The sequence below is a fragment of the Suillus clintonianus genome (genome assembly GCF_016758775.1).
Source record: "Suillus clintonianus strain FC179 chromosome Unknown DEU56scaffold_89, whole genome shotgun sequence".
Classification (NCBI taxonomy): Eukaryota; Fungi; Basidiomycota; class Agaricomycetes; order Boletales; family Suillaceae; genus Suillus; species Suillus clintonianus.
The window spans coordinates 58,236-80,357 of record NW_024539313.1 but is presented as its reverse complement, the minus strand read 5'-3'; the positions used below and the strand labels follow the sequence as shown (position 1 = coordinate 80,357).

Genomic DNA, 22,122 nt, shown 5'->3' with positions numbered 1-22,122 from the left:
ACACTATGGTGATTACGCCCACTCCGTCCTCCTGATCTCTCCAGTCGTCGCCTATATGTAAACGACTCTCCAATATCCCACCCTTCGAAGCGAGCCGTCGTTCGAACATGTGATGATTCGTTGTCCGCAAGGCAGGCGCACAGCACTTCATACTCACTCGATATAGTCTCGCACCGTCTGGCTGGGCGTTATCCCTGATGTCTCTTGTGTCTCGCTAATGGGGGAAGAGGGTATCATTGCTGATACCTCTTGCGTTTCAACGATGGGGGGAGAGGGTGTAATCACTGATGCCTCGTGCATTTCAATGATTGGAGCAAAGGGTGTAATCGCTCGTGCTTCTTGATTGGGGAAGTGGGTGTTATCACTAGCGTGTCTTGCATTCTTCTTGTGGTGCAAGACATTGTCGGCGTTTATGGGTGTGGACTAAGGAGGAATATCGTGGACCGGTACGCGTAATACGTCGACTTTCTGGGATCTTAGGACGGTCGGCCTTGCAGAAATGCTTGTTTCCAGCGGTTTACAGGGCCAACCCCTGTGTCAACCCTTGTCAATATAAGCGTGATGGACAACGCTCACGAGAAGCTTATCGAGATCAATTCGAACCTGACCCACAGGACTATTTCGGTACTATGGAGGCAGGGGCTGCTTGCTGGCAAAGTCCTATCTTTCACAAGGACGTGCCAAGTCAAGTATCGTTGAGAAGGAATTTGGGCAAGGGTTCATTTGAGCGTCCACTACACTGAGGCGCGTTCAATGCATCATCCTCATGTTTACTCTGTCATTTGATACTTTGCAGGTGAGGCGATCACGCGCATCTTCCGAACCATATACTCATCATTTTAGCGACTTCCTTTGATGGTCGTGACCAACATATGATAAGGTGCCGCACTTCCGTTCCTCAAGGAACTCCTCGAACTTCTTTGAAGGGTGGTGCCGTGGCGTCATACCGCAACGGGGCATGATGTGCAGTGAAAAGATAATCTGATTGCTTCGAGGCGGTTCAACATTAAGAGTCTGGCAAGCTTCGTCGGATCCTCGATGCCTCGATGTACTATCAGTGGGCAAGGAACTCTAATCCAGCCTACCCGTTGCCCTGCATGCAAGGGACTATCGGGGAATCGATCACAATAGTATATAGGTAGTTCTGTATTCATCTCGAAATCCACCCATTGGAACGCTCGCATCTAGAGTTGAATTGAAACTCTCAAAAATTTGCAATCTCAAGTGAGTGTGAATTTCTGCCAAATTTCTGCTGATGGCACAAGCATCTTTACATAGTCACTTCAATGATCATGTCTACCTGCGCACCATCGCCCTTTGACCACCCAAAAGCTGACATTATCCTGCGGTCCGCAGATGGTGTCGATTTCTGTGTCTTCAAGCTCTTTCTCACCCTCGCCTCCCCGTTCTTCGAGACCATGTTTGAACTCCCCCAACCAGCAGATGGGACGGGTGACGATACGAAGGATGGTCTCCCTGTCATTCCTGTGCCGGAAGATAGCAAAACATTAGACACTTTCCTCAGATTCTGCTACCCCTCCACATTGGCAGAAGATCCCTTGCTTGATAGTCTGGCAGACATTCTAGCCATCCTCGGAGCTGCGAAGAAGTACTCGTTGGACCTGATAGAGAAGAAAGTATGTCAGGCTCTAGTTAATCACAAGGTTCTCGAGGCAGAGCCTCTTCGCTGCTTCGCAATCGCCTATAACGCACGGCTCAAACATGAGACCATCACCGCTGCCAGATACACCCTACGACAGCCCTTGATTCCAGCGTGGTTTGAAGAGATCGAGCTCATCACCGCGTCTGACCTTCTTGCTTTACTCACTTACCACAAGAAGTGCGCCATCGCAGTAGCACCGTTACGGGCCAACTTGGATTGGGTGACCAACCATTATGGCAGTTTAAATAGCTGTAAATGGTTGGTACCTGAGATGCAAAACCCCAACCGCTCATACTATGGGACACCTGACCCCACCACCTGCAGTTGTGGACGGAGCACCCAAGCCGAATTTATGTTGTGGAACAACACTTCGGTCTCTTGGTGGGCTACTTATATGAAGGAAACATTCGAGTTATTGAGGGACACTCCTTGTCGCGATATCGTGAAATCAGAAGCAGAAAAGACGATACAGAAGGTCAGAGGGGCAGGCTGTACTCTTTGCTCCGCCAGGGTCAAGGAGAACATGGAAGAGTTCAGCGAGTTACTCGCCCTCAACGTTGAGAAGGCAACTGCTTCGGTACGTATCTCTGTATAGGCCTAGCAAAACTTCTAAAATATTTCGTTCACAGATTGAACTAGAGATGCACTTCTGACCGTGACTTGTCGCTAAGTACGTAGGATATACATGTATTACGTTTCTGAAATTGTTCAGTTTGGAGAGAAATCTAAACACAAGTGACTGCATATCTTCATAAGTACAAACAGCGATGTCAGTGTCAGGGTGCACGTAGTGCGCAAAATATGAAGTTACATGGGATTCAAGAGGAGATATTAAGGAGATGAGCAGTAAACGTTTAAACCATCAAGTTATTCACCGTCACTCTGGTCGCCCAAAAAGGCCATTCTGGAATGCTTGCGCCTGCAGTTTTCTAAGGAACACCGTGATCCCGAAAGCAAGGACATAGGAAATGAGTCACGAACCTTCCTCATGACTGGTGGGCCCTCGTCCTCGCTTCCTGATCCTGCCAGTCTGACTTCTGGCGTCCTACAGTCAACCTAGAGTTACTTAAGCTAGGAGGGGTCAGCATCTTGTAGCGTGTGTTTCACTAACTAGAAACAGGTAGAGTCAACGACCAGTGTCCACCCAGATTTAGGAGCTTAATAGTCCTCTATCTTCACCTCCATAGCAGACCTGTCAAGGGGATCTTTATTCGGTAGTTCCCCTTCTCTCACTTTGCAGTGACACACCCATGTGATTCTCCACCTCGTTTATTGCTACTTGTTCGCGTCATTAATCATGGCCTGTGCGTCGCTGGCGCTGGCGAGTTGGGTTGAGTTTCCTGCGTACTGTGAGTAAGCCACCCAATTCACCAGTATCAGAACGACAGCCTGAGGCGGCGTGCACAACCACCTAGATACAACAACTCATGTGCGCCTCAATTTGGAATGAGACAAGGTACGTACTTGAGGTCAGAAACTGGCCAGCGTCGGAATTGGTGCGTCGTGTATGTCGTTGGCACTGGCGAGTTCGACTGAATTTCCAGTGCATCCGCGCGCATCAAAAGGCGTTGAACTCACCAACACTAGAATGTCAATTTGAGACGTAGGTGACCACCCGGGTAAATCTTATTTGAGTACGGAGTTATAATCGCATAACAACCCCTAAATGCGCCAGGCTATTGCATACACAAAAGGCTAGGGAAAGAGAACGTACTAAGTTTCAATATGGTGATTGATCTTCATGACGGAGTCTTTGACCATCGCACTAGAGTCATTCGCAGAAGCGGTAAAGTCAAAACAATCCTTGCGAGACTAGCGAGAAATGGGCCGCACGCGTGTTCATAGGGCGGGGTATCACAGCACAGGGTGTCCCACTGGACCAAATCTACGTGCGAGCAAAGTACTGTGACGTCCTAGATAATTCATGAAAGGGATGATTTAGAATAACGTCATGGGATAACGTCAGCTAGGGTGAGCACACGCGAGAGGATGATAATCCGAATCATTCAAGTTCGTGCTGTGAGGGGATTTGGCAGATGCGCTGAGCATCGCAGATAACATAGAAATAATGAGTCGTGGAGGATACAGTAGTGGATTAGTGTACATGAAGTTAACTGCCACTATGAGCACCACTACGGCTGCTACTAGCGTTTGTCGTGCCAGCCGGGCGGGGTTCAACACGCTGCAAGTGCCATCGAGGAGGCATCCTCGGTCTGCCGTGCGACCAGCACGAGCAGTAGCACAGGAACGCCTTGCACCAATGCACGTCTGGGAGCGAATCAACGTCAGATGAGTCGATATCCTGCGGCGCCCCAGCCTGCTGTCCAGGCGGATGTCGGGTGTCGTTTACTTTCCTGTATTCTGGTAGTTTGGCAGCAAGCAGTCGCTATGGGGCACAAATCAGCTAAGAGGCGATGACAGGTAAGAAGATGTAGGTTACAGTGACCTTCCGCCCTGGTGCGACTTCAACGACTGATGGCCCATGGCTGTGTCTTGGCGTGAGGAAGGCAAGGTGCTGTAGTAGGAAATGCGAGACTGGAGCGTTCGAGGGGGGAGGCGGAGAATCTATTTCGAACTGGATACACACTCAGTCATGCATCAGAGGCCGACTGAAATTGAACACTGACACGATCAAACCGAGTTGCAGTCTGCCCAAGAGAGGGGATGGTAGGGGTAATGTAGCAGAGACCTGTGGTGCCATCGTCGAGTCAAATGTGAAAGAACTGAGATGAATGACCTACATCTAGGGGATTATGAGGTTGAACAGGGCGCACTGCATTCGTGCGAGAAGAAAAGGGAAGAAGTTTGCGGAGGTGATGGAAAATGGGTTTCCGCGGCTCAATTGTAGGCGGAGAACTCTGGACCACAAGTGTGTCAGGTGTCGGTAGTCTGTGGAGCACGGCAGGACGACGAGGAGTTGCATTAGACTGCAACAATAGCAATGGATGAGTTGTGTAATGAGTCAAAAATGAGATGCGCACATTTCGCAGATCATCGAGGGTTCGTGCCCTGGCCTGTAAGGGAACGTCAACAAACGGGCAGCAGATGGTTGCGGGGAATGCGTACACGGGCCTGAGCAAGGACTTCGGGTGGAGTGTTGCAAATGTAGATATTGTTATCATCATAGGTGGATGTTGTGTAAGCAAACTGGCACGAGTCGGGTGAGAGGACAATGGTAAGGGAATCATGGACGTTGAAGGAAGCGAGGAGTTGGCGGGACTCGAAGGCCCAGAGTTTGATGGTGTCGTCGAATGATGAGCTGGCAAGGAGGGTGCAGTCGAATGAAAGTGCTAGATCGCGAATGGCTTGAGTGTGTCCTTCGAAGGGAGTTCCGACAGTCTTCAGCGTCGACGCGTCGAACTCGTAGATTGTCCTGGAATCGTTGGGTGTGAAGCTGAATAAGGTTAAGATGTTTTTGTTGTTTGTTTGTCCAGAAAATTGGCGGACATGCGTTACTTGCGTATGCTCCGGGAACTGATTTCCCTCTGCTCACATCCAATTTCTGTTTTTGGACATCCCAGACCTCAAGGCACTCCCCGACAGATGACTTGATTGCAAGCTTCTTCGAATCCGTTGAGAATCGAACTGCGCCCACCCAGTCAATGCACTCGAATGGACCGGCTACAAGTTTGCCGGTGTCTAAGTTCCATATTCGCGTTGTCCGATCCAAGGACCCACTCGCCAGCAGTGTGCAGTCCGCAGAGATATCAATGCATCTGATACCTGAGTGGCCTTCGAATGTTTTCACAATCCCCGTTTCAACCTCACAGGCTTTCAGCTCCCCACGAGTGGTTATTCCACCACCAGTGACAACCCATCGACCATCCCTTGATACCGCCACTTTCACTACCTCCTCCTCGTAAAATCCTTGCTCTTTCTCAATCTCCTTACCCGCCTTCAAATCCCATCGCCGAGCGGTCTTGTCCATAGATCCGCTGATCATTCGCTGGCCGTCCGGAAAATAAGATATGGATTGAATCATATTTACGTGACCCTTCAAAGTCATTGTCGGTTTCAGAATCGATTTCTTGACGGCTGCCTTTGTCGACGTGGAAGCCATGACTACGTCTATACGACTAAAACTGTTAAGCGGGGGCAAGGTGTTCTTTGGATGTGGTTGAAGGACTTGTGGTGGGCTCTCCTCGTGTGCTGTGGGCCTGATGTTGGTCATTTTGAATGTTATCAAGAGGCAAGCAATGATAGAGAGGGAAGAATTATACAACGTGAGCACAGGTGTCGTTCTTGCAAGATCCGCTATTTCTCAAATATCCTTGCTTTCGATTCACAGCCACTCACAGCCATGACCGAGGTTCCTGTGTTAGAGCGTCAATCTCGTTTCAATTTCCCACCCGCCAGTGTCGTTTGCTTGTGAACGGCGATCCGGATGGTCCGTTTCAAAATTTTAACTGTAGCATTAAACCATTCTCAATGCAGTCTTGCTTTCGACGCCAGTGGACGCGTGGTTAACATTGTACAGAGACCACATGGTGACTCCCTTTCCATAGTCACAACCATTATCGAACACATGCTCGTCCAAGTGTCGTTACCCGAGACCCGCTCTCCAGGAAAACTGCTGCGAAGCTGATGTACGACTAGGGCACGTTCACGGAACAAACTCATGCTGTGCCCGCGCGACTGCATTAGCCTCAATTGTTCGTCGCGACGTCGTTCTGGGCTTCTAACTTGCAGAGAGACTGACCAGAGATGGGTAAACACAGTGAGAAGTGGTTTACCGTGATATTTCTCCTGATTGTTCATCCGCAATTTTTTGGTGTCGGGCGAGTAGCTCACTGCGTACCCGAACCTGTCACGGTGCGCTGTCTTCATTGGACCAAACAAAATTTCACCGCTCTCGACATCCCAAACCCTTGCGGTGCCGTCCTCTGATCAACTCACAACTCGCACACCAGTAGGACTCCAGCTCACTGACCACATGCTCCTTGTGTGTCCTGTCCATTTGGCAATGACCTTCCCAGTCTCGACGTTCCAGAACCACACTGTTCCATCACTGCTACCGCTTGCAACAATGTTGCCTCTAGGAGACAACGCTATGGTGAATCCCCCACTCAATTCTCCTGATCTTTCCGGTCGTCGTATATCTGTAAACCGCTCTCAATCCTGCCGTCAGAGCGAGCCATTGTTCGAACATGTGAAAATTCGTTGTCCACAAGGCAGGCGCACAACACCTCATATCCACTTGGTATGGTCTCGCATCGTCTGATGGGGCGTTACCCCTGATGTCTCTTGTGTCTCGCTGATGGGGGGTAAGTTATTTCTGATACCTCTTGTGATTTAATAACGGGGGTGCGTAATCTCCAACGCCTCTTGTGTTTTAATGATGGAGGAAGAGGGTATAATCGCTGACGCCTATAACATCTCACTTGTGGTGGAAGACATGGTCGGCGATTAGACGTCTACTAACGAAGAGCATAGACCAGACGCGTAAGACAACAATTTTCTAGGATCATGGGACGATTGATCTTGCAAAAATGAATATTACAAGTGCAACCTCGTGTTAACTCATGTCAATAGAAATGCAAGTTCCATCCGTTATCTTTATCATATACTTGACTGATTGGTGCTGCGCAGATGAGGCGATCAGGCCTCAGGACTGGAGCCACGCGCATCTTCCTATATAATTTTCTGCGGACTTCCTTTGATGAGTGACTGACATATGACAGGCGCCGCCTGAGTACCGCACTTCTTTTCTCAAGGAACTCTTCAAACTCCTTTGCAGAGCGGGGCCGCGGGGGCATGCTGCACCTTCGCATGCTGTATAGCGAAAATATCACTGATGTTATGCAGGGACAAGATCTGTATTCCATCGGCACGAACTCGAACCAGTGCAACATCAAATTTTGGCAAGCCTTCTTGAAACCTCAAGGCCACAATGTGCGATCAGTGGGCAAGGAAGTGCAGTCCGTGCTAGTCATCACACTGCACGCATTGAATTATCGAGGTAGTATATATAGGTGGTCTCAAAGTCCACCCATCACAACACTCGCATCTATATTTCACTCTAAGCTCGTGATAAATCGCACTCTCAAGTAAGTAAAGTTTGAGAATTGTGCTGAATTTCTGCTGATGGCACAAGCATCTTTACACAGTCACTTCAATGACCATGTCTACCTGCGCATCATCACCCTTTGACCACCCAAAAGCTGACATTATCCTGCGGTCCGCAGATGGTGTCGATTTCTGTGTCTTCAAGCTCTTTCTCACCCTCGCCTCCCCGTTCTTCGAGACCATGTTTGAACTCCCCCAACCAGCAGATGGGACAGATAACGATACGAAGGATGGTCTCCCTGTCATTCCTGTGCAGGAAGATAGCAAAACATTAGACACTTTCCTCAGATTCTGCTACCCCTCCACACTGGCAGAAGATCCCTTGCTTGAGAGTCTGGCAGACATTCTAGCTATCCTCGGAGCTGCGAGGAAGTACTCGTTGGACCTGATAGAGAGGAAAGTATGTCAGGCTCTAGTTAATCCCAAGATCCTCGAGGCAGAGCCTCTTCGCTGCTTCGCAATCGCCCGTAACGCACGGCTCAAACATGAGACCATCACCGCTGCCAGATACACCCTACGACAGCCCTTGATTCCTGCGTGGTTTGAAGAGATCGAGCTCATCACCGCGTCTGACCTTCTCGCTTTACTCACTTACCACAAGAAGTGCGCCATCGCAGTAGCACCGTTACGGGCCGACTTGGGTTGGGTGACAAACCATTATGGCAGTTTAAATAGCTGTAAATGGTTGGTACCTGAGGTGCATAACCCCAACCGCCCATCCGGTGGGTCGAACGATAAACCCACCTGCAGATGTGGACGGAGCACCAAACTCGAATTCATATTGTGGAGCAGCTTTCCGGTCTCTTGGTGGGCTACTTATATGGAGGAAACATTCGAGTTATTGAGGGACACTCCTTGTCGCGATATCGTGAAATCGGAAGCAGAAAAGACGATACAGAAGGTCAGAGGGGCAGGCTGTAATGCTTGCTCCGCCAGGGTCAAGGAGAACATGGAAGAGTTCAGCAACTTACTCGCCCTCAACGTTGAGAAGGCAACTGCTTCGGTACGTATCTCTGTATAGGCCTAGCAAAACTTCTAAAAAACTTCGTTGGCAGATTGAACTAGAGATGCCCTTCTGACCGTGACTTGTCACTAAGTAGGATATACATGTATTACGTTTCTGAATTTGTTCAGTTTGGAGGGAAATCTAAACACAAGTGACTGCATATCTTCATAAGTACAAACAGCGATGTCGATGTCAGGGTCAGGGCGCACGTAGTGCGCAAAACAAGAAGTTACATGGGATTCAAGAAGAGTCATTAAGGAGATGAGCAGTAAACCGTCAAGTTATTCATCGTCACTCTGGTCGCCCAAAAAGGCCAGAATGCTTGCGCCTGCAGTTTTCTAAGGAACACCGTGATCCCGAAACCAAGAACATAGGAAATGAGTCACGAACCTTCCTCTTGACAGGTGGACCCTCGTCCTCGTCGTCACTTCCTGATCCTGATTGTTCATCCTCCGATACCCCCTTTTCGTTCCCCATCTCTCGCCGGCGGTTCGCCTCTGCGAAATCTTGCACATCCTCTATTACACAAGACCATGAGCTCACATTTCAAATCGAGTCGTTCCAAGTACGTACTAAGTTCCTGTGCGAATTCTCTCTGTGCTTTGATGGCCTTTGCTTTCTCCAGAGTGAGACGACCAGTCATCCCCAAGTCCTTGAGGATTTCTTTCAGTCGTTTAATTTGCCCTGACGGCGTGTCCAAATCAGCGAATTCTTTTTTCCACATCTTGCGTACGCCACAAGCAACCACTATAGCCTGAGCAGAAATCAAACCGCGTTTGCATATGTTAGATAAAAGAAGAGACACTCCTACCTTGAGTTTGGAGACAGTCTCATCATCCTTAGATGACCCTCCTGTATTGCTTTTCCGCGCCTTCTTACGTTCTGTCGGGGCTTTCTTGCTCGAATCCTGTATCTTGTCAGAAGCCGCATAGAACACCACTAGGAACGCCAAAAACCTTGTCCTGTTTCTTCCTTCTTTTCTTCGGGGGTTCATCGATAACCGCAGACACATCAGAGTCGTTCTCCTAGTTGCCTGTTAATTGTCCGAAACCAAAGTTATGAAGACGGAGCGTACGGGTTCACTGCGGGGACGAGCATGTTTCAGAACCTTGGATTCCTGAGGCTTTGAGGTAGAAGAACTTGCTCCACGCTCGAATTCGTCGTCCACCTCATGTTTCGCATTTCGCTTGGTGGATGACTGGTGAAAAAGAATGATTCACACCGAACACACAAGCGAAACAAACATGTTTAACCTTGGGTTTGGATAGAGACTTCTCCTTTGAAGGCGATTTCTTAGGTGACAGCATTTCTTTCTTTTGAGACGTCACAACAGGTTCGGACGGGCGCTTGTAATCGGCCTCATCGCCAGAAGACTCGACAGTAGACTGGATGTAGTAAATAAGGAAGACAGGTCGCAAGAGAACGGAGCTTCAACTCACAGCTGATTTATGTTCCTTTACAGCGGTCCCGCTGGTCGACTTCTTAGATTTTGACGCCTTTTGGGAGCGCTGTGTGCTTTGAGTGATGTAGGCATTTTGAAGAAATTGCCCATACTTTAGACGCGGAGGGCTTGGCTTCGTCCTCGTCCTCACTCTGCAGTTCTGATGCAGCTTTATTTTTTGAAGCCTTAACCCGTTTTTTCCTAGCTGGAACTTCGTCTTCAGATGTGTCGGACGCTTCAGAGTCCACTACAGCCTAGAGGTAACAGAAGGGAGTTCGTGTGGCTGGACATAAAGGTATGCCACATGAGCTCACAGAGGACTTGGGCACCTGCTTTCCCTTCTTGCTCTTTCCGGGCGATGCCTTGGGCGAGGCACCTTTGCGGGGTTTGACAAGTTCTTTATCAGTTTTTACCTTGCGTATCTTTGAGGGTTTGGGCTGAGTTTCTTCCTCATCTGCCTCATTCGGCGGCGTTGGAACATTGTCCTTCAGAAAGACAGCGTTAGAATTAGGGGAGCAGGTCAACGCCCGGTTGTGAACTTTGCAATACCAGATAGTCGACGACCGTTTTCTTGATAGACGTCTTGTACTCTTTTGCGTCTAAAGACCCAGGTGAGAGCTCCAGCCTTGTCTCCAGCCTCTCTCGAACAATGCGTACAGTGAGCTTGCTGCAATGGGCATGAGTTGCAACAAATTTCCGGGACACGGGACCAAAGTTTAAGGTATAACATACCTCAATTGCCCCTCGGCACGAGCTTCTTCCAGTAACTCCGTCGTGGCTTGCTGCAGCCTATCAATACTAGGTACGACCATTAGTATGTAATATGATTTTCGGCTCGCACTGGGCAGGAAGAGTGATGCTTTGCGGGTGAATGAATTGATTGTTCGTTGGCACGTCGCGACATATCACGAATCACGTGGTGCCCACACGTGCGCGCAGACTGATCCGCGTTACTGCAAGAGACTGCAAGTACTGTGGTGATCCGGGGTATAGCGCATGATCATTAATTGATCGGGCAAGTCTGGAATCTACATACGCATAAAAAGTCAAGACAGAGAAAAGTCGTGTTCACAGTATGCGGACGCCTGAATATATATCTCAACAACCTATAGTTTTGCTTTAGCCGACACTAGCGAAGCGCCGTGCTGCAGTATCTTCACTGCATCTGACACCATCTCATCCACAATCTGCTGAGCAGGCAGCACCTCGTTGATGAGTGCTGCAACTCTTCCTATCAAGAATGTCCTAGCCTGCAACGACTTCTCTGGGTGTTGTTCAATGTCCCAAGCAGCAGGGATAATACCCTTGGATGTCAGTTCCTTGATCTCGGCCTGGCGATTGTTATTCCTGGAAGATATATTGAATCAACGAAGCTAAACAACGTCAAAGTGGAAACCTACCAGTCCTCTACGTAGGGCGTTCTCCTGACTCGGAGAGGTCGACCGGTAAAAATCAAAGTCGTGATGGCGTCCTCATATCCTGCGGAAATGAGTGCATCCTTGTGCGCCTTGGGTGCATTTGCTTCCGTTGCTGCAACGAACCTGGTGCCTACCCAGACCCCTTGTGCTCCCCACGCCAAATTTGCGGCGAGTCCGCGCCCATCGTACACAGCACCAGCACCGATGACGTACACCGGCTTCTTTGTCAGCGGAGAGACATGTCCGCGACATGCATCAACGACCGCGGGAATAAGAACCGACGCGGGGACGTCGCCTGTGTGACCGCCACCCTCCCCGGCCTGCGCGCAGATTAGATCAACTCCCATGGCGAGCGCTTTCGGGACATGTTTGGGATGTCCGACCATCTAAGGCATTTCAGGTGAGCTCGCCTCCCTGATAATTTTAAGAAGAAACTCACGTTCATGACGGGTATACCAGCGGAATGCAACTTATCGACTATATGCTGTGGCGGCACACCAACAGCACAGACGAAAAGCGACGCTTTCTCCTCAATGATGATATCAACGAGCTCGTTCAGTTTCCCATTCTGGTAATCATACTGTAAAAGATTGAGCGCGGGGAGACTGAAAGGTAGCACTACGCTTACGTTTGTTTTCCTTGCATTCCCGCCGACCTGGGGGATGAGTAGGTCAACTCCAAATGGACTGTTTGGATCCTTCAAGTCCTTCTTGATGGCTTGAATCTGACGCGATTATGTTTAAATAATCTGTGAACCCAACTCTGGCTGCGATACGCACCTGCTGCCTGAGGACCTTGGGGGTATAACCGTGCCCACCAATGACGCCTAGTCCACCTGCATTCGTTACCGCGGCTGCCAGTTCCGGACCAGCTGCGACATTCATGCCTACAAAGCCATGAGAATCTCATTAGGATAACACTAGAACTGAAATACGTACCTGCCAGCAATATGGGATGTTTGATCCCAAAAAGCTCGGTGATTGGTGTAGAGATGATAGCAGACATCGTTTGAGATGGTGGAGGAGAGAGATGATGGACTTCGGAGGGAAGGAACGTGAAACTTATTTGAATCAATAACAAGGGCCTCCAGGCTCCGGTAAGCACCCCGGGCTATGCAATATAGTAATCATGTGCATGTAGTATATATCGGAAATGTAATGTCTCCGGTTATGTATTAGTAGCCGAGTCGACCGTACCAGTGTGAAACCTTGGTGACCACTGCACCCTTACGCACACGACTTCGGGGCGAGCATTAAATGCGGCCCAGCAGCGGAAATCATGCGCCATGTACAAGTCAGCATCTGAATTTATCCTAGTAGGTATATGACAGCAGGGCTAGAAGGGTGTAAAATATGCAAAGTGTGAATGAGTGTGTGTGATATACATGAGATGGCTGTCCATGTCAGTGAATAGGGCCCCCTGGACAGTCATACGACGCAACGAACGGAGAAATCTAGATCAGGGAGGCGGGTTTTCGGTGTCAGGTGGAGGGGACTTGGTACCAGACTGCATCAAACGACGAAGGCGAGCCAGCTCACTCGCCAAAGTTCTGTTTGAACAAAATTCGTAAGCGCAAGATGTGAGGCAGAAAATAAACACTGCATACCTCGCCGTTTCAACTGCCTCGTCACTTTGATGAGATTGAAGTTCAACTTGCGCCTTCAGTTTAATGATCTCCTCGCGGAACTCTTCTTCAACCTCTTTCCTGATTTTCTGGTCCTCATTTTTGAGGTCCTTCACGAAAGCTTGCTGACGCTGCGCCTCCTTCATCTCATCTGCGAGAAGTTTATACTTCTTGCCAATAGATTCGGCTTCTTTTTTCAGCTTGTCCTCGCGCTTCCGCATCTCTTCACGAAGTTTATCAGTGTCATGCTTCCAACTCTCGGTCATACTTTTGATGCTATCGCGCAAGGTAATATACTCGCGTTCAGCCTTCTGAGAAAGCGCCGTTGATTCAGCAAGAGCAGATTCCATCTCGCGGAGGGACTTTTTGGAGGTCGCAGTCTCCGTTTTCAGTGAAGATTTCAAGGTTGCTGCCTCGGCTTCAGCTTTGCGGGCTCGCTCAAGAACCTACAATGGGTCAGTAGAAGAAAAAATAAGACAAGGCAGACTGACCTCTTGCAGCAACCTCTCCTTTCTAGCCACAACATTGTTAAGACCTTCGTTTTCCAGTCTGAGGCGTTCTCGACCTTCTTTCAAATCTTCAGTCTGTCGTGTCAACTGTGCAACAGTCCGTTGTGACAGCCGAAGTTGAGACTTGGTGTTTTCCAAGGCGTTGCGAGCATTTATAACACCGGCCTGAAGATCTGCCAATACTTTGGTCGTCCCTCCAGGCGTAAGAGAGATACGTCTATTGGGAGATGATGGGGCTTGCAGCGAAGAAGTGGAGGCATTTAAAATGTGTGAGTTATTGCCAGCATGAGGGTCAATCGGTAAAATTGCTGGAGGGGAGGTACGAGCTGGAGAGAGACCATCGTCGGCTAACGCACGGGCATTCCCTAATAGCATTGAGTCACCAACGTCCACAATGAGGGAAATCCTGGTCGCAGGGGAGGGAAAGAAAGACTGACCTACAGAAGCCACAGGTATCCCTATCAACGAAAAAATGTTAGTACAAAGACTACAAAGACGCGAGTAACATACGACTCAGTGTGCGCGTCGGACTAGACATCCGCTTGGTGTTCAGTGCGTGACTGGGACTGCCGCCGAAATCCATGGGGATACCTTCGCGGATTCCATCACGTTTTAGGATTGGTGTTGCACTTTCTCTCCTCGGGAGCGGAAGATTTGACTCGCGACCAGCGAGGCCTTGCAAAACATCAAAACTGGAACGACGTTGCATTTTTGGAGTTGAAAAGCTCGTGGTATATGACACAGGACAAGGACTTATATCCAAAACATCCTCTGACGAGGGATGTGGAGAATGAGAGGGTGCCATAAAGCCAGGTGGTAACGGACGTGATCCGCGTAAGATGACCTTATTTTCTAAGCTGTGTAACTGTGCCTGTTGATGTCGAATAGAATGCTTCAAGGTCGACATCTGATTACGAACAGCCACTATGGAAATAGAACGAACCAAGATGCTTGAATGAAGTCTGAATTGACGGGTGAAGGAGTAATACCTGTATCGTTTTGTGTTATTGACGGGCTCGAAGCGCGTGCAGAACGCACGGAGCCACGTGAAGAAGACCTCGAGAGGGGACGAGAAGGAGAGTGTAGAGAAGTAGACATGCACAGACAATATGGATATCAAAATGATCGTGATGGAGCCCTTGTCCACCAAAAAGGACCAAAATTATAGTTGTTTCAGTGATTTAAAGCGCTGCTCGTCAAACAGCAGGTCAAGGAAGTCCCCGTTGATGTTCTCGAGAAGCAGCCAGAGCTGTTGTAGCCTCGGTTGAGTTAGCGCTGCCCGAGATTGGAGGGAAGTCCTTATTTATCCATGTTGTGATGCGCCAAGCAAGACGCGGTCATGTGACTGTGGACGCGTTTGTATGTCTACTTGAAGCAGCTTGTTTGACAATTCTCTCTTAATCTAAGCCTCGTCCGTACTACTACTAATCTCTGACAAACTGCTCTAACATGGCTGAATGTGGAATCTGCTTGGAGGATATCAAGAAGCCTGTCTGCATTCCATGTGGTCAGCCTTGCTCGGACTACTGCATGTGATGACCTGTTCACTCTATCTAGGACACGTTCACTGTGAAAAGTGCCTACGCGCCCATATAAATTCCGGAAATGATGCTTTGAAATCTTCATGCCCATCGTGTCGAAGCGTATTTCATATTGGTATGTCTCACGGTGCCTGCGGAATCCTTTGCTCAGACTATCGATCATGCAGCAATGCCTGATCTATCTTTTGTTCCCAAAAAATACCACGACTTCATGGCTCCCAGCGTGCGCAAGTTATACTTAGACATTACTTCTCCTGCTCCGTTGATTGCGGAAATCGAGCAACTCAAAACACGCGTCGCTGCGTTGAGTAGGGATCGAGATGCTCTAATGGAGAGATGTGAGGCACACATGGCAGCCTCTCGCCAGTATGCTGCAAATGAGAAAGATGCTCGCTTGGAAGCCCAGGCTGCTCGGGACGCCACCAACCGGCTGCGGATGAAGTATGATGCTTTGGAGGCAGAATTCCTGGACCAGTACGTCTTCTACGAATGAACTTGTCATCCTGTCGTTAACTCCCACTAGTTCAACCCTGTCCCAAGCATCTCCCGATGGCCGAAAACGCAAGGGCAGGGAAAGCGTCGAAAGCTCGCGTCTTTCCTTCCATGAAGCACAACATCCTTCCTTTGTCTTCAAGTCAGACGTGAAGCTTGAAGAGCTCCCCGATGAGATTGATTTTGTGCCTTCACGCCTTAAGCGTGCACTTCCAAGGTCAAGTGTGGCTTCATCCTCGCAGCTCGAACAACCTCACGATCCGCCTCCGCGGTTTATAAAGCGTCAGCGGCGCGCAAGACATTCAGACATGGGCCCGGGATCGCACACTCAGATGCCTGAACCGTGCGAAGGTTGTGAGGCGTGTCACGACCTCTACAGTCACTAATATCACCCAGACAGGACGACATATATCCTCTTACTTCTCTGTCCACAGTAGATGCTGGTGCACATGTATTGATATCTTTTTTGCAATTATAATATTTGCTGATTGGGCTATCCCACACATCACACTTATTATTGGTTGGACTGCCATAGAGCCCAATACTACCAGATCACAGTATCGACTATTTAGTGAGTGATCAATGCAAACTAATGCATGAAGCTTCTAACACACATGCTTCAAGCTTGAAGTGGCGTTGATAAGAAGTCTGCTACCGTGCGTGAACCGAATATCAAGATCAGCTTTATATGTGAAGATAAGTAAAGTGCATCCGAAAAGTTCACTCACGCAATTGACTGAATCCACGGATTCGGAGATCATAGTATCCATTCTTAAGCTTCACCCCTGAGAAAGCTAAATACTTCTTGACGATCTTCTTTTTTTGTCCATCGAGAGACTTACTCGATGTAGGACAATACATACTTGTCTGTGGGGCCCCTTCACTGGCCCTGAACTGTCGCCACGTCGCAAATGCCTCGGTGCGAAGCGTATCCTCACTAGTCCGCCGTTCCTGCCGCCGTTTTAGACGGCAAGTACATCGACGATGAGATGCACTTCAATAAGTATGTATACCCGCGGTATCCGTTATAATCAAGTTCTTGTCACGGGAGTAGCTCTTCGCTTGGTTCCTCGGCTTAGATCTTATCGATATCTTTCACATAGAGTTCTCTTAGGGCTAAGCGGAACAGGACCCCAGCCACCCCACCCTTCGCGTGCCATGTCCCAACTTCAAGCACTTTGTCGTGACTGGAGACCCGTGGCATGCAGTAGCGTCCGGACGGTCGCAGAGACTCGACCCTCATGATTCATACCCTCTATCCTGGGATGGTCGACGTGACTACGAGAAGCTAATTGAGATCGTCGCCCAACTGGGCGCGACACGCAGGGTAACGTACTTCCTATCGTCACGGTGGCGGTACCATGATGCGGTTTTCATTGTCAATGCGAATAGCGATCCGTATGGCACTTCCTCAAACACTCGATGACGATGATCTGCAGCCTTCTGCAGCTTCTCATGCATTCATACCAATATATGTGGTAAACGATGTGGCAAGTTGCTCGCGGTTCTCGCGATTTGAACCAGATTGAACACACATATGTATATATATAAGAACATGCCGATTCTACAAATCAAATAGTTGAACTTGTGCCACGTACAGGTGTTTTGATTCTTTGAGGGTTGCAGGGAGTCAGCTGGACTACGTCTACGTCCAAATAGCCGGGGTCCCTGCTCCTCGGATCAGCCCGCTGGGACAGTTCTGGTCACCATCGGACAACTTGACAAGTCGACCAAGACTTGTGACAGAAATAATGGACCCGATGGTGCGATTTATGGGTGCAGAACCTGGTGGAAGAGTTGAGATGCGGCCACTGCGATTTCTCCATGCCATTTTTGACGTATCGGTCTCGACGTTGACAATATTAACGCTGGAGGGGGGAAAGGAGTATATAGTATACGCCGGGTATAGGTCTTTTACAACCTTGCCAAGCGTTCTGCATAGGTTATGTCGCTAACGAATTGCTATAGCTATATGTAAGCGGCTACTTGATTTAATTCGGAGTAGTGCGCACTGCGCCCATCGCGCAGTTCCGATAAGATCCGTTTTTAACTGGGTAAAGGACAACATATCCTTCAGATTCGCGGGAAGTCTAAAATTACAAACAATGAGAAGGCCTTTCTTGCACACTATAAGAATATGAGCTGGAGCTGCAATGCGTTTCTTGCTGTGCCAAGAAGGGAGAAATAAAAGGATACACTCCGACGTGATAAACATAGCCATGATGAGAATGAAGTAATGAAGGCCTCAAGGCAGGGTCCTTGGAAGCGAGCCAGGCCCCCCTATGGGTCTGAGGCGAATTGGGTCATACAGGAACGCAAACCTGTTGCCAAATCCACTAATTCACTCTTCTGCTCGCATCCAATTATGTATAAGATTCCGAATTGCCTTCTCGTCATGTTTCCCTTGCCTTGTTAACTCGCCCTCACAATGCCCAGCGAAGCCAAAGCGCCATTCAACAATGCAAAGGCAGACATTGTCCTGCTTTCTTCTGACAACGTCAACTTCCGTGTCTTCCGCTGTATTCTCGCACTTGCCTCCCCATTCTTCGAGGCCATGTTCGACCTTCCCCAACCACAAAGAAACCACTCTGCCGATGAGACGTTCGACGGTCTAGACATGATTCAGGTATCGGAGAACAGCAGGACGCTCGACATGCTGTTGAGATTCTGTTATCCGGCAGCCGTAAAAGATCCCAGTTTAAAGGACACGAATGATGTGGAGAAAGTCTTAGAGGCAGCAATGAAATACGGAATGGAAGAAGTTGAAGAGAGGGTGAGGAAAGCCATGGTTGCCCCGTCCCTTCTAGAGAGAAATTGCGTGCGCATCTTCGCGATTGCGTGCCGATATGGTCTCGAACCGGAAGCCGAGACTGCAGCAAGATATTCGCTTCATCATCCAGCCCCAACACAGGATACTTTTGCCACAGCACTCCTTCCTAATCACATCAGTCAGGGTCTTGTCACATATCGCTCGAAATGCAGCCATGCCGCTAGAACGCTTTGCGACAATCTGGACTGGCTGAAGCAATCACAGACGCACAGCTTCTACGAGTGGTGGACAAACTGTTGTCCATGTGACTCGAAAGCAGACGTCAGGTACCTGACGCATGGCACTTATCCGCGGGATTGGTGGGCAGATTACATGGACGAGACATCCGTTGCCTTGGAAGAGTTTCCATGTGGCGCAGCATTGACGAAAAACTTGGCAAAAGCTGTCGAGAGGGCAAACAGTTGTCCCTCATGTCGACGGCGTGCGCATAGCCAGATGGTTCAGTTCACCGGGACTTTTGCGCGGGAATTGGACAAAGTGATTGCCGAGGTGCGTGGATGGCTAAATTGCTATTGTCGTAATCTAAGTTCTCTTCGCAGATTCCTCTAGGTATTGCCATTTGATGGAGAAACCACCTGTGCTGTGCACTTGCGCATCAAAAATCAGTGGGGGACCGCTAGGTTCAGCTGTTTCGTTCCATCACCGTCACAGCTGAACCAGCTTGAAGTAGAATCACCCTGTTATCAAGGACTTACTAGTAGAGCCAGGCACATCTGCTGGCCGGATAGCGCATAAATACTTCTCGTAAGTTAACATAAATCTATAGAGAACTTTCCATATAATGACAGTCAAAAAACAACTACTTACTTTTGGTATCGCACATCATGATCATCGTATGCCAATATAAACACATCCACGCTTTCCCAAGAAAAGCGACCCATATGCAACAGCATCGATCCTATCTGGAAGGAAGTTCATGGGCATTGACTGAATGGGCGGTGAGAGATCAGGTGTTTGTTGAGAGTTAAGTTCGAGAGTAAGTTCGATTTAAGTTTAGACCATCCCAAGCAATCCCAAAGGGGAACTTGTTCGAATTCCCGTCCGTATCAGTGTTGTCTCAGACTCCTTCCACACACATTCCAGTGATTCATGCTGGAAATGCTTATCGCAGGAGTTACTGCAGGAAAGTTGTAATCTAGCTCTCACCAGAACCCTCCCACAATGGACACAACTTTGGGCAAGTACGCCAGCATCGAAGATGAACCACGGCAGATGCCAGTCGACGCCGGAGCCCCCTTTGACAGAGGGGATATCATATTACGCAGTGCGGACAATGTTGATTTCCACTTTCACAAGCTGTTGCTGTCCCTAGCATCATCTTTCTTTTCGAATATGTTCTCCTTACCTCAGCCAGGCCCTCTCGATGATGCTGCAGACCTAACAAGGCATGGTCTCCCCATTATACCAGTGACGGAGACAAGCGTCATTTTGCGGAAGCTGCTGAGCTTTTGTTCCCCCGTCTACGACACAGACGTACCCGCTCTCGAAAACTTAGACATTGTCATGTCCGTCCTCGATGCCGCCGATAAATACGACATGAAACGAGTCGGTATATTCATCGTTAAAATGATAACGGCTCCTAGGTTTCTAGAGAAAGAGCCTATGCGAGTCTTTGCTATCGGATGTCGCTACCGTTCGGAGGCAGAGACTCTCATGGCGGCGAGATATATGCTGCGGTTTGCGGTGTGGGAGCCTGCATATGTCTCTGAATTAGACTTCATCTCTGGTTCGGACTTTCAGCGGTTGGTCAAGTACCACGCAAGTTGCGGTCAAGCTATGACCCAACTTACCCGTCTTTGGCCAACGTATCCCCTACCATTGCTTGACTGCAAGTTCTGTCGCAAGAAGGGTGTTTCTCGCTTGTCCCTCAAAGAATACCAAGATAGTGTTATAGAAGCGCTCCGCATTCGACCATCTGTGGAAAGCCTCCTTAATCCTGAATGGATTGACAGTATGGTGAAGAGGGCTGGAAGCTGTATTGGCTGTAGAGAGAGAGCGCCGAGGAAGTTTGCTGAATACGCAAAAGAGCTGGCTTTCCCGGTGATGGAAATCATCCTAGAGGTGAGTTCTCTCGCAATTAACTGACTGACTATGATTTACCTGCTCTTAGATTCGCCTGGATATTGATTTTCGCTAATGATATTTATCTCGCCGTGTACTGGGGTCAGAAAACAGTTTATGTATGTCACACTTGCTTAACTGTATTGTAATGGGCAGGTACCCTTTGTAGATTTCCCTTGCATGCAGTATGATTTGGGGCACACCCCGGACCGAAGGGATTGCTATATTCTCAAGACACATCGATTTGCAACCGTGAGCCAAAGTCTTCACCTGTCTTGTTTCGTCATTTAAGTCATGCACCTTCCCGAACTGTAGAATTCTAAATAGTACACGGTGATGCGCGGGGCGCAGCGCGCCCCAGGCGTGGTCCAGGTACCCACCGCCGAGTCCGAATCGGTTAGTGCGCCCCTGATAAGTTGCTTGACGACGCCCTTCATTCAGTAAAAATACACGCCATCCTTGTCACGCGCCCAACTGTCGTTGCGGCAGAATTAACCATGGAACTACTGCAGCTGCTCTCGCACTGCATCGATAACGATGGGGATGTTATACTGCGACCCTCCGAGGACTGATAACGTCCAATTTTGTACCCCTGGGTGTTCTTGTCACATGCAAGTCCTCGATATCAGGGATAGTTTCAACATTGTCCCGGGAAAATCTTGGTGTGGCGCACTTATTCCGAAACTAGGATGGTCTACCCAAGGTATCATAAATACATAAGACTGTTGTGAGAACGAAACGGTAAGTTGCTCTCCGTACAAAGTGAGTCCCAGATTGCCATTTCTCAATTCCACGTGTGCATTGACAACCAAACTTTGAAAATAGCGCTGAAATTTCTGTCTTCTCTCTGTCATAACTATCATGTGTTTGGATGCTGCCTGTCTTTCCCCTGCATCAAGATAATCACTGTTGCATTATTTAAGAGGTTTTCTGTGCCGGACAAAAAGACAACGTGAGCATCTCGTTAGCTTCACAATAGTTAACATCAATGGGGGACATTGAAACAGCCGCGAGTTGAGTCAAATGACCTTCTATCTAAGTTCTGGTGTTGTGGCCAAATGAATGTCTCGTCATAAATCGCCCAATAATTTCACCAGGGCGTCTGCGGAGACAATATAACAAGAAGTCGAAGCACGAACGGGAATGAAAACGACGTGTTGTTCGTTTCAGCCGTGTTCGAATAAACCCTATATCTGCTGTAGGTTGGTTCAGATCTCAAAGCCAAAGTAAGAAGAGAACGGCGTCGAGCCGCAGCTCCTTGTTAAAATTGGTTGTGCAGAATGAAAAATTTCACTCGCCCGATCGTATAAGTCCCAGTGTTGTTGGCAGATTAACATTGGGTTGTCCCTGGCAGACGGCAGAATTCAGGAGCAGGAGGGTGCATAGTGTGGCGAAACTCCTTCCGAGACTCGCAGAGAAATAACCTAGAATATAGTATATGGTTCAGTTGCAGTCGAGGTCAAGTATCCTC

At 48.8% G+C, this 22,122-nt stretch overlaps 9 protein-coding genes across 9 annotated transcripts; 5 read left to right on the top strand and 4 right to left on the bottom strand.

The window, feature by feature from the left end:
* The first annotated feature begins 833 nt into the window (after positions 1–833).
* Positions 834–2,407, top strand: DEU56DRAFT_575340 (uncharacterized protein). Its single transcript, XM_041346898.1, has 3 exons — positions 834–1,224; positions 1,279–2,240; positions 2,293–2,407. Exons 2-3 carry the CDS (start codon positions 1,287–1,289, stop codon positions 2,314–2,316), a joined length of 978 nt encoding a protein of 325 aa, XP_041204455.1. The 5' UTR covers positions 834–1,224; positions 1,279–1,286; the 3' UTR covers positions 2,317–2,407.
* Positions 2,408–3,844: 1,437 nt separating this feature from the next.
* DEU56DRAFT_825723 (uncharacterized protein) lies at positions 3,845–4,942 on the bottom strand (the record flags this gene model as incomplete). Its single annotated transcript, XM_041354303.1, has 6 exons — positions 4,733–4,942; positions 4,645–4,658; positions 4,405–4,552; positions 4,291–4,311; positions 4,104–4,238; positions 3,845–4,049 (listed from the first exon to the last, which is right to left on the bottom strand). Coding segments are annotated over exons 2-6 (523 nt in total), but the record flags the coding sequence as incomplete, so codon positions are not given.
* A 2,681-nt stretch (positions 4,943–7,623) lies between these two features.
* On the top strand, positions 7,624–8,917 carry DEU56DRAFT_575281 (uncharacterized protein). Its single transcript, XM_041346897.1, has 3 exons — positions 7,624–7,710; positions 7,758–8,732; positions 8,785–8,917. The coding sequence occupies exons 2-3, from the start codon at positions 7,779–7,781 to the stop codon at positions 8,806–8,808; spliced, it is 978 nt and encodes a 325-aa protein (XP_041204453.1). The 5' UTR covers positions 7,624–7,710; positions 7,758–7,778; the 3' UTR covers positions 8,809–8,917.
* On the bottom strand, positions 8,841–11,151 carry DEU56DRAFT_825713 (uncharacterized protein). The gene is made up of 12 exons (XM_041354302.1): positions 10,909–11,151; positions 10,726–10,843; positions 10,491–10,661; positions 10,290–10,430; positions 10,175–10,231; positions 9,989–10,120; positions 9,811–9,933; positions 9,692–9,760; positions 9,547–9,642; positions 9,309–9,489; positions 9,126–9,253; positions 8,841–9,073 (listed from the first exon to the last, which is right to left on the bottom strand). The coding sequence occupies exons 1-12, from the start codon at positions 10,986–10,988 to the stop codon at positions 9,017–9,019; spliced, it is 1,353 nt and encodes a 450-aa protein (XP_041204452.1). The 5' UTR covers positions 10,989–11,151; the 3' UTR covers positions 8,841–9,016.
* A 6-nt stretch (positions 11,152–11,157) lies between these two features.
* Positions 11,158–12,735, bottom strand: DEU56DRAFT_825707 (2-nitropropane dioxygenase). The gene is made up of 6 exons (XM_041354301.1): positions 12,533–12,735; positions 12,374–12,480; positions 12,223–12,318; positions 12,034–12,174; positions 11,577–11,980; positions 11,158–11,523 (listed from the first exon to the last, which is right to left on the bottom strand). Exons 1-6 carry the CDS (start codon positions 12,597–12,599, stop codon positions 11,283–11,285), a joined length of 1,056 nt encoding a protein of 351 aa, XP_041204451.1. The 5' UTR covers positions 12,600–12,735; the 3' UTR covers positions 11,158–11,282.
* Positions 12,736–12,875: 140 nt separating this feature from the next.
* On the bottom strand, positions 12,876–15,087 carry DEU56DRAFT_825703 (uncharacterized protein). The gene is made up of 6 exons (XM_041354300.1): positions 14,717–15,087; positions 14,238–14,651; positions 14,165–14,185; positions 13,710–14,092; positions 13,201–13,664; positions 12,876–13,143 (listed from the first exon to the last, which is right to left on the bottom strand). Exons 1-6 carry the CDS (start codon positions 14,823–14,825, stop codon positions 13,053–13,055), a joined length of 1,482 nt encoding a protein of 493 aa, XP_041204450.1. The 5' UTR covers positions 14,826–15,087; the 3' UTR covers positions 12,876–13,052.
* DEU56DRAFT_825698 (uncharacterized protein) lies at positions 15,088–16,274 on the top strand. The gene is made up of 4 exons (XM_041354299.1): positions 15,088–15,234; positions 15,285–15,383; positions 15,436–15,742; positions 15,792–16,274. Exons 1-4 carry the CDS (start codon positions 15,177–15,179, stop codon positions 16,144–16,146), a joined length of 819 nt encoding a protein of 272 aa, XP_041204449.1. The 5' UTR covers positions 15,088–15,176; the 3' UTR covers positions 16,147–16,274.
* A 1,609-nt stretch (positions 16,275–17,883) lies between these two features.
* Positions 17,884–19,622, top strand: DEU56DRAFT_825690 (uncharacterized protein). Its single transcript, XM_041354298.1, has 3 exons — positions 17,884–19,079; positions 19,130–19,328; positions 19,398–19,622. The coding sequence occupies exons 1-2, from the start codon at positions 18,189–18,191 to the stop codon at positions 19,151–19,153; spliced, it is 915 nt and encodes a 304-aa protein (XP_041204448.1). The 5' UTR covers positions 17,884–18,188; the 3' UTR covers positions 19,154–19,328; positions 19,398–19,622.
* A 15-nt stretch (positions 19,623–19,637) lies between these two features.
* On the top strand, positions 19,638–20,885 carry DEU56DRAFT_575015 (uncharacterized protein). The gene is made up of 2 exons (XM_041346896.1): positions 19,638–20,651; positions 20,701–20,885. Exons 1-2 carry the CDS (start codon positions 19,752–19,754, stop codon positions 20,725–20,727), a joined length of 927 nt encoding a protein of 308 aa, XP_041204447.1. The 5' UTR covers positions 19,638–19,751; the 3' UTR covers positions 20,728–20,885.
* Positions 20,886–22,122: the final 1,237 nt, after the last annotated feature.

Excerpts from the sequence above, each read along its gene's own strand:
- DEU56DRAFT_575340 (XM_041346898.1), top strand. The coding sequence starts at position 1,287 with ATGATCATGTCTACCTGCGCACCATCGCCCTTTGACCACCCAAAAGCT. Across the intron at positions 2,241-2,292 it reads TTGAGAAGGCAACTGCTTCG|ATTGAACTAGAGATGCACTT; the intron begins GTACGTATCTCT and ends TTTCGTTCACAG.
- DEU56DRAFT_575281 (XM_041346897.1), top strand. The coding sequence starts at position 7,779 with ATGACCATGTCTACCTGCGCATCATCACCCTTTGACCACCCAAAAGCT. Across the intron at positions 8,733-8,784 it reads TTGAGAAGGCAACTGCTTCG|ATTGAACTAGAGATGCCCTT; the intron begins GTACGTATCTCT and ends CTTCGTTGGCAG.
- DEU56DRAFT_825713 (XM_041354302.1), bottom strand. The coding sequence starts at position 10,988 with ATGGTCGTACCTAGTATTGATAGGCTGCAGCAAGCCACGACGGAGTTA. Across the intron at positions 9,643-9,691 it reads GAAGGAAGAAACAGGACAAG|GATTCGAGCAAGAAAGCCCC; the intron begins GTTTTTGGCGTT and ends GACAAGATACAG. Across the intron at positions 9,490-9,546 it reads AGACTGTCTCCAAACTCAAG|GCTATAGTGGTTGCTTGTGG; the intron begins GTAGGAGTGTCT and ends ATTTCTGCTCAG.
- DEU56DRAFT_825707 (XM_041354301.1), bottom strand. The coding sequence starts at position 12,599 with ATGTCTGCTATCATCTCTACACCAATCACCGAGCTTTTTGGGATCAAA. Across the intron at positions 12,481-12,532 it reads ACATCCCATATTGCTGGCAG|GCATGAATGTCGCAGCTGGT; the intron begins GTACGTATTTCA and ends ATGGCTTTGTAG. Across the intron at positions 12,319-12,373 it reads CCAAGGTCCTCAGGCAGCAG|ATTCAAGCCATCAAGAAGGA; the intron begins GTGCGTATCGCA and ends TAATCGCGTCAG.
- DEU56DRAFT_825703 (XM_041354300.1), bottom strand. The coding sequence starts at position 14,825 with ATGTCTACTTCTCTACACTCTCCTTCTCGTCCCCTCTCGAGGTCTTCT. Across the intron at positions 14,186-14,237 it reads TCCGACGCGCACACTGAGTC|GGATACCTGTGGCTTCTGTA; the intron begins GTATGTTACTCG and ends TTTCGTTGATAG. Across the intron at positions 14,093-14,164 it reads GATACCTGTGGCTTCTGTAG|GGAATGCCCGTGCGTTAGCC; the intron begins GTCAGTCTTTCT and ends CAATGCTATTAG.
- DEU56DRAFT_825698 (XM_041354299.1), top strand. The coding sequence starts at position 15,177 with ATGGCTGAATGTGGAATCTGCTTGGAGGATATCAAGAAGCCTGTCTGC. Across the intron at positions 15,384-15,435 it reads TCGAAGCGTATTTCATATTG|CAATGCCTGATCTATCTTTT; the intron begins GTATGTCTCACG and ends TCGATCATGCAG. Across the intron at positions 15,743-15,791 it reads GAGGCAGAATTCCTGGACCA|TTCAACCCTGTCCCAAGCAT; the intron begins GTACGTCTTCTA and ends AACTCCCACTAG.
- DEU56DRAFT_825690 (XM_041354298.1), top strand. The coding sequence starts at position 18,189 with ATGCCCAGCGAAGCCAAAGCGCCATTCAACAATGCAAAGGCAGACATT. Across the intron at positions 19,080-19,129 it reads TGGACAAAGTGATTGCCGAG|ATTCCTCTAGGTATTGCCAT; the intron begins GTGCGTGGATGG and ends TTCTCTTCGCAG.
- DEU56DRAFT_575015 (XM_041346896.1), top strand. The coding sequence starts at position 19,752 with ATGGACACAACTTTGGGCAAGTACGCCAGCATCGAAGATGAACCACGG. Across the intron at positions 20,652-20,700 it reads TGATGGAAATCATCCTAGAG|ATTCGCCTGGATATTGATTT; the intron begins GTGAGTTCTCTC and ends ACCTGCTCTTAG.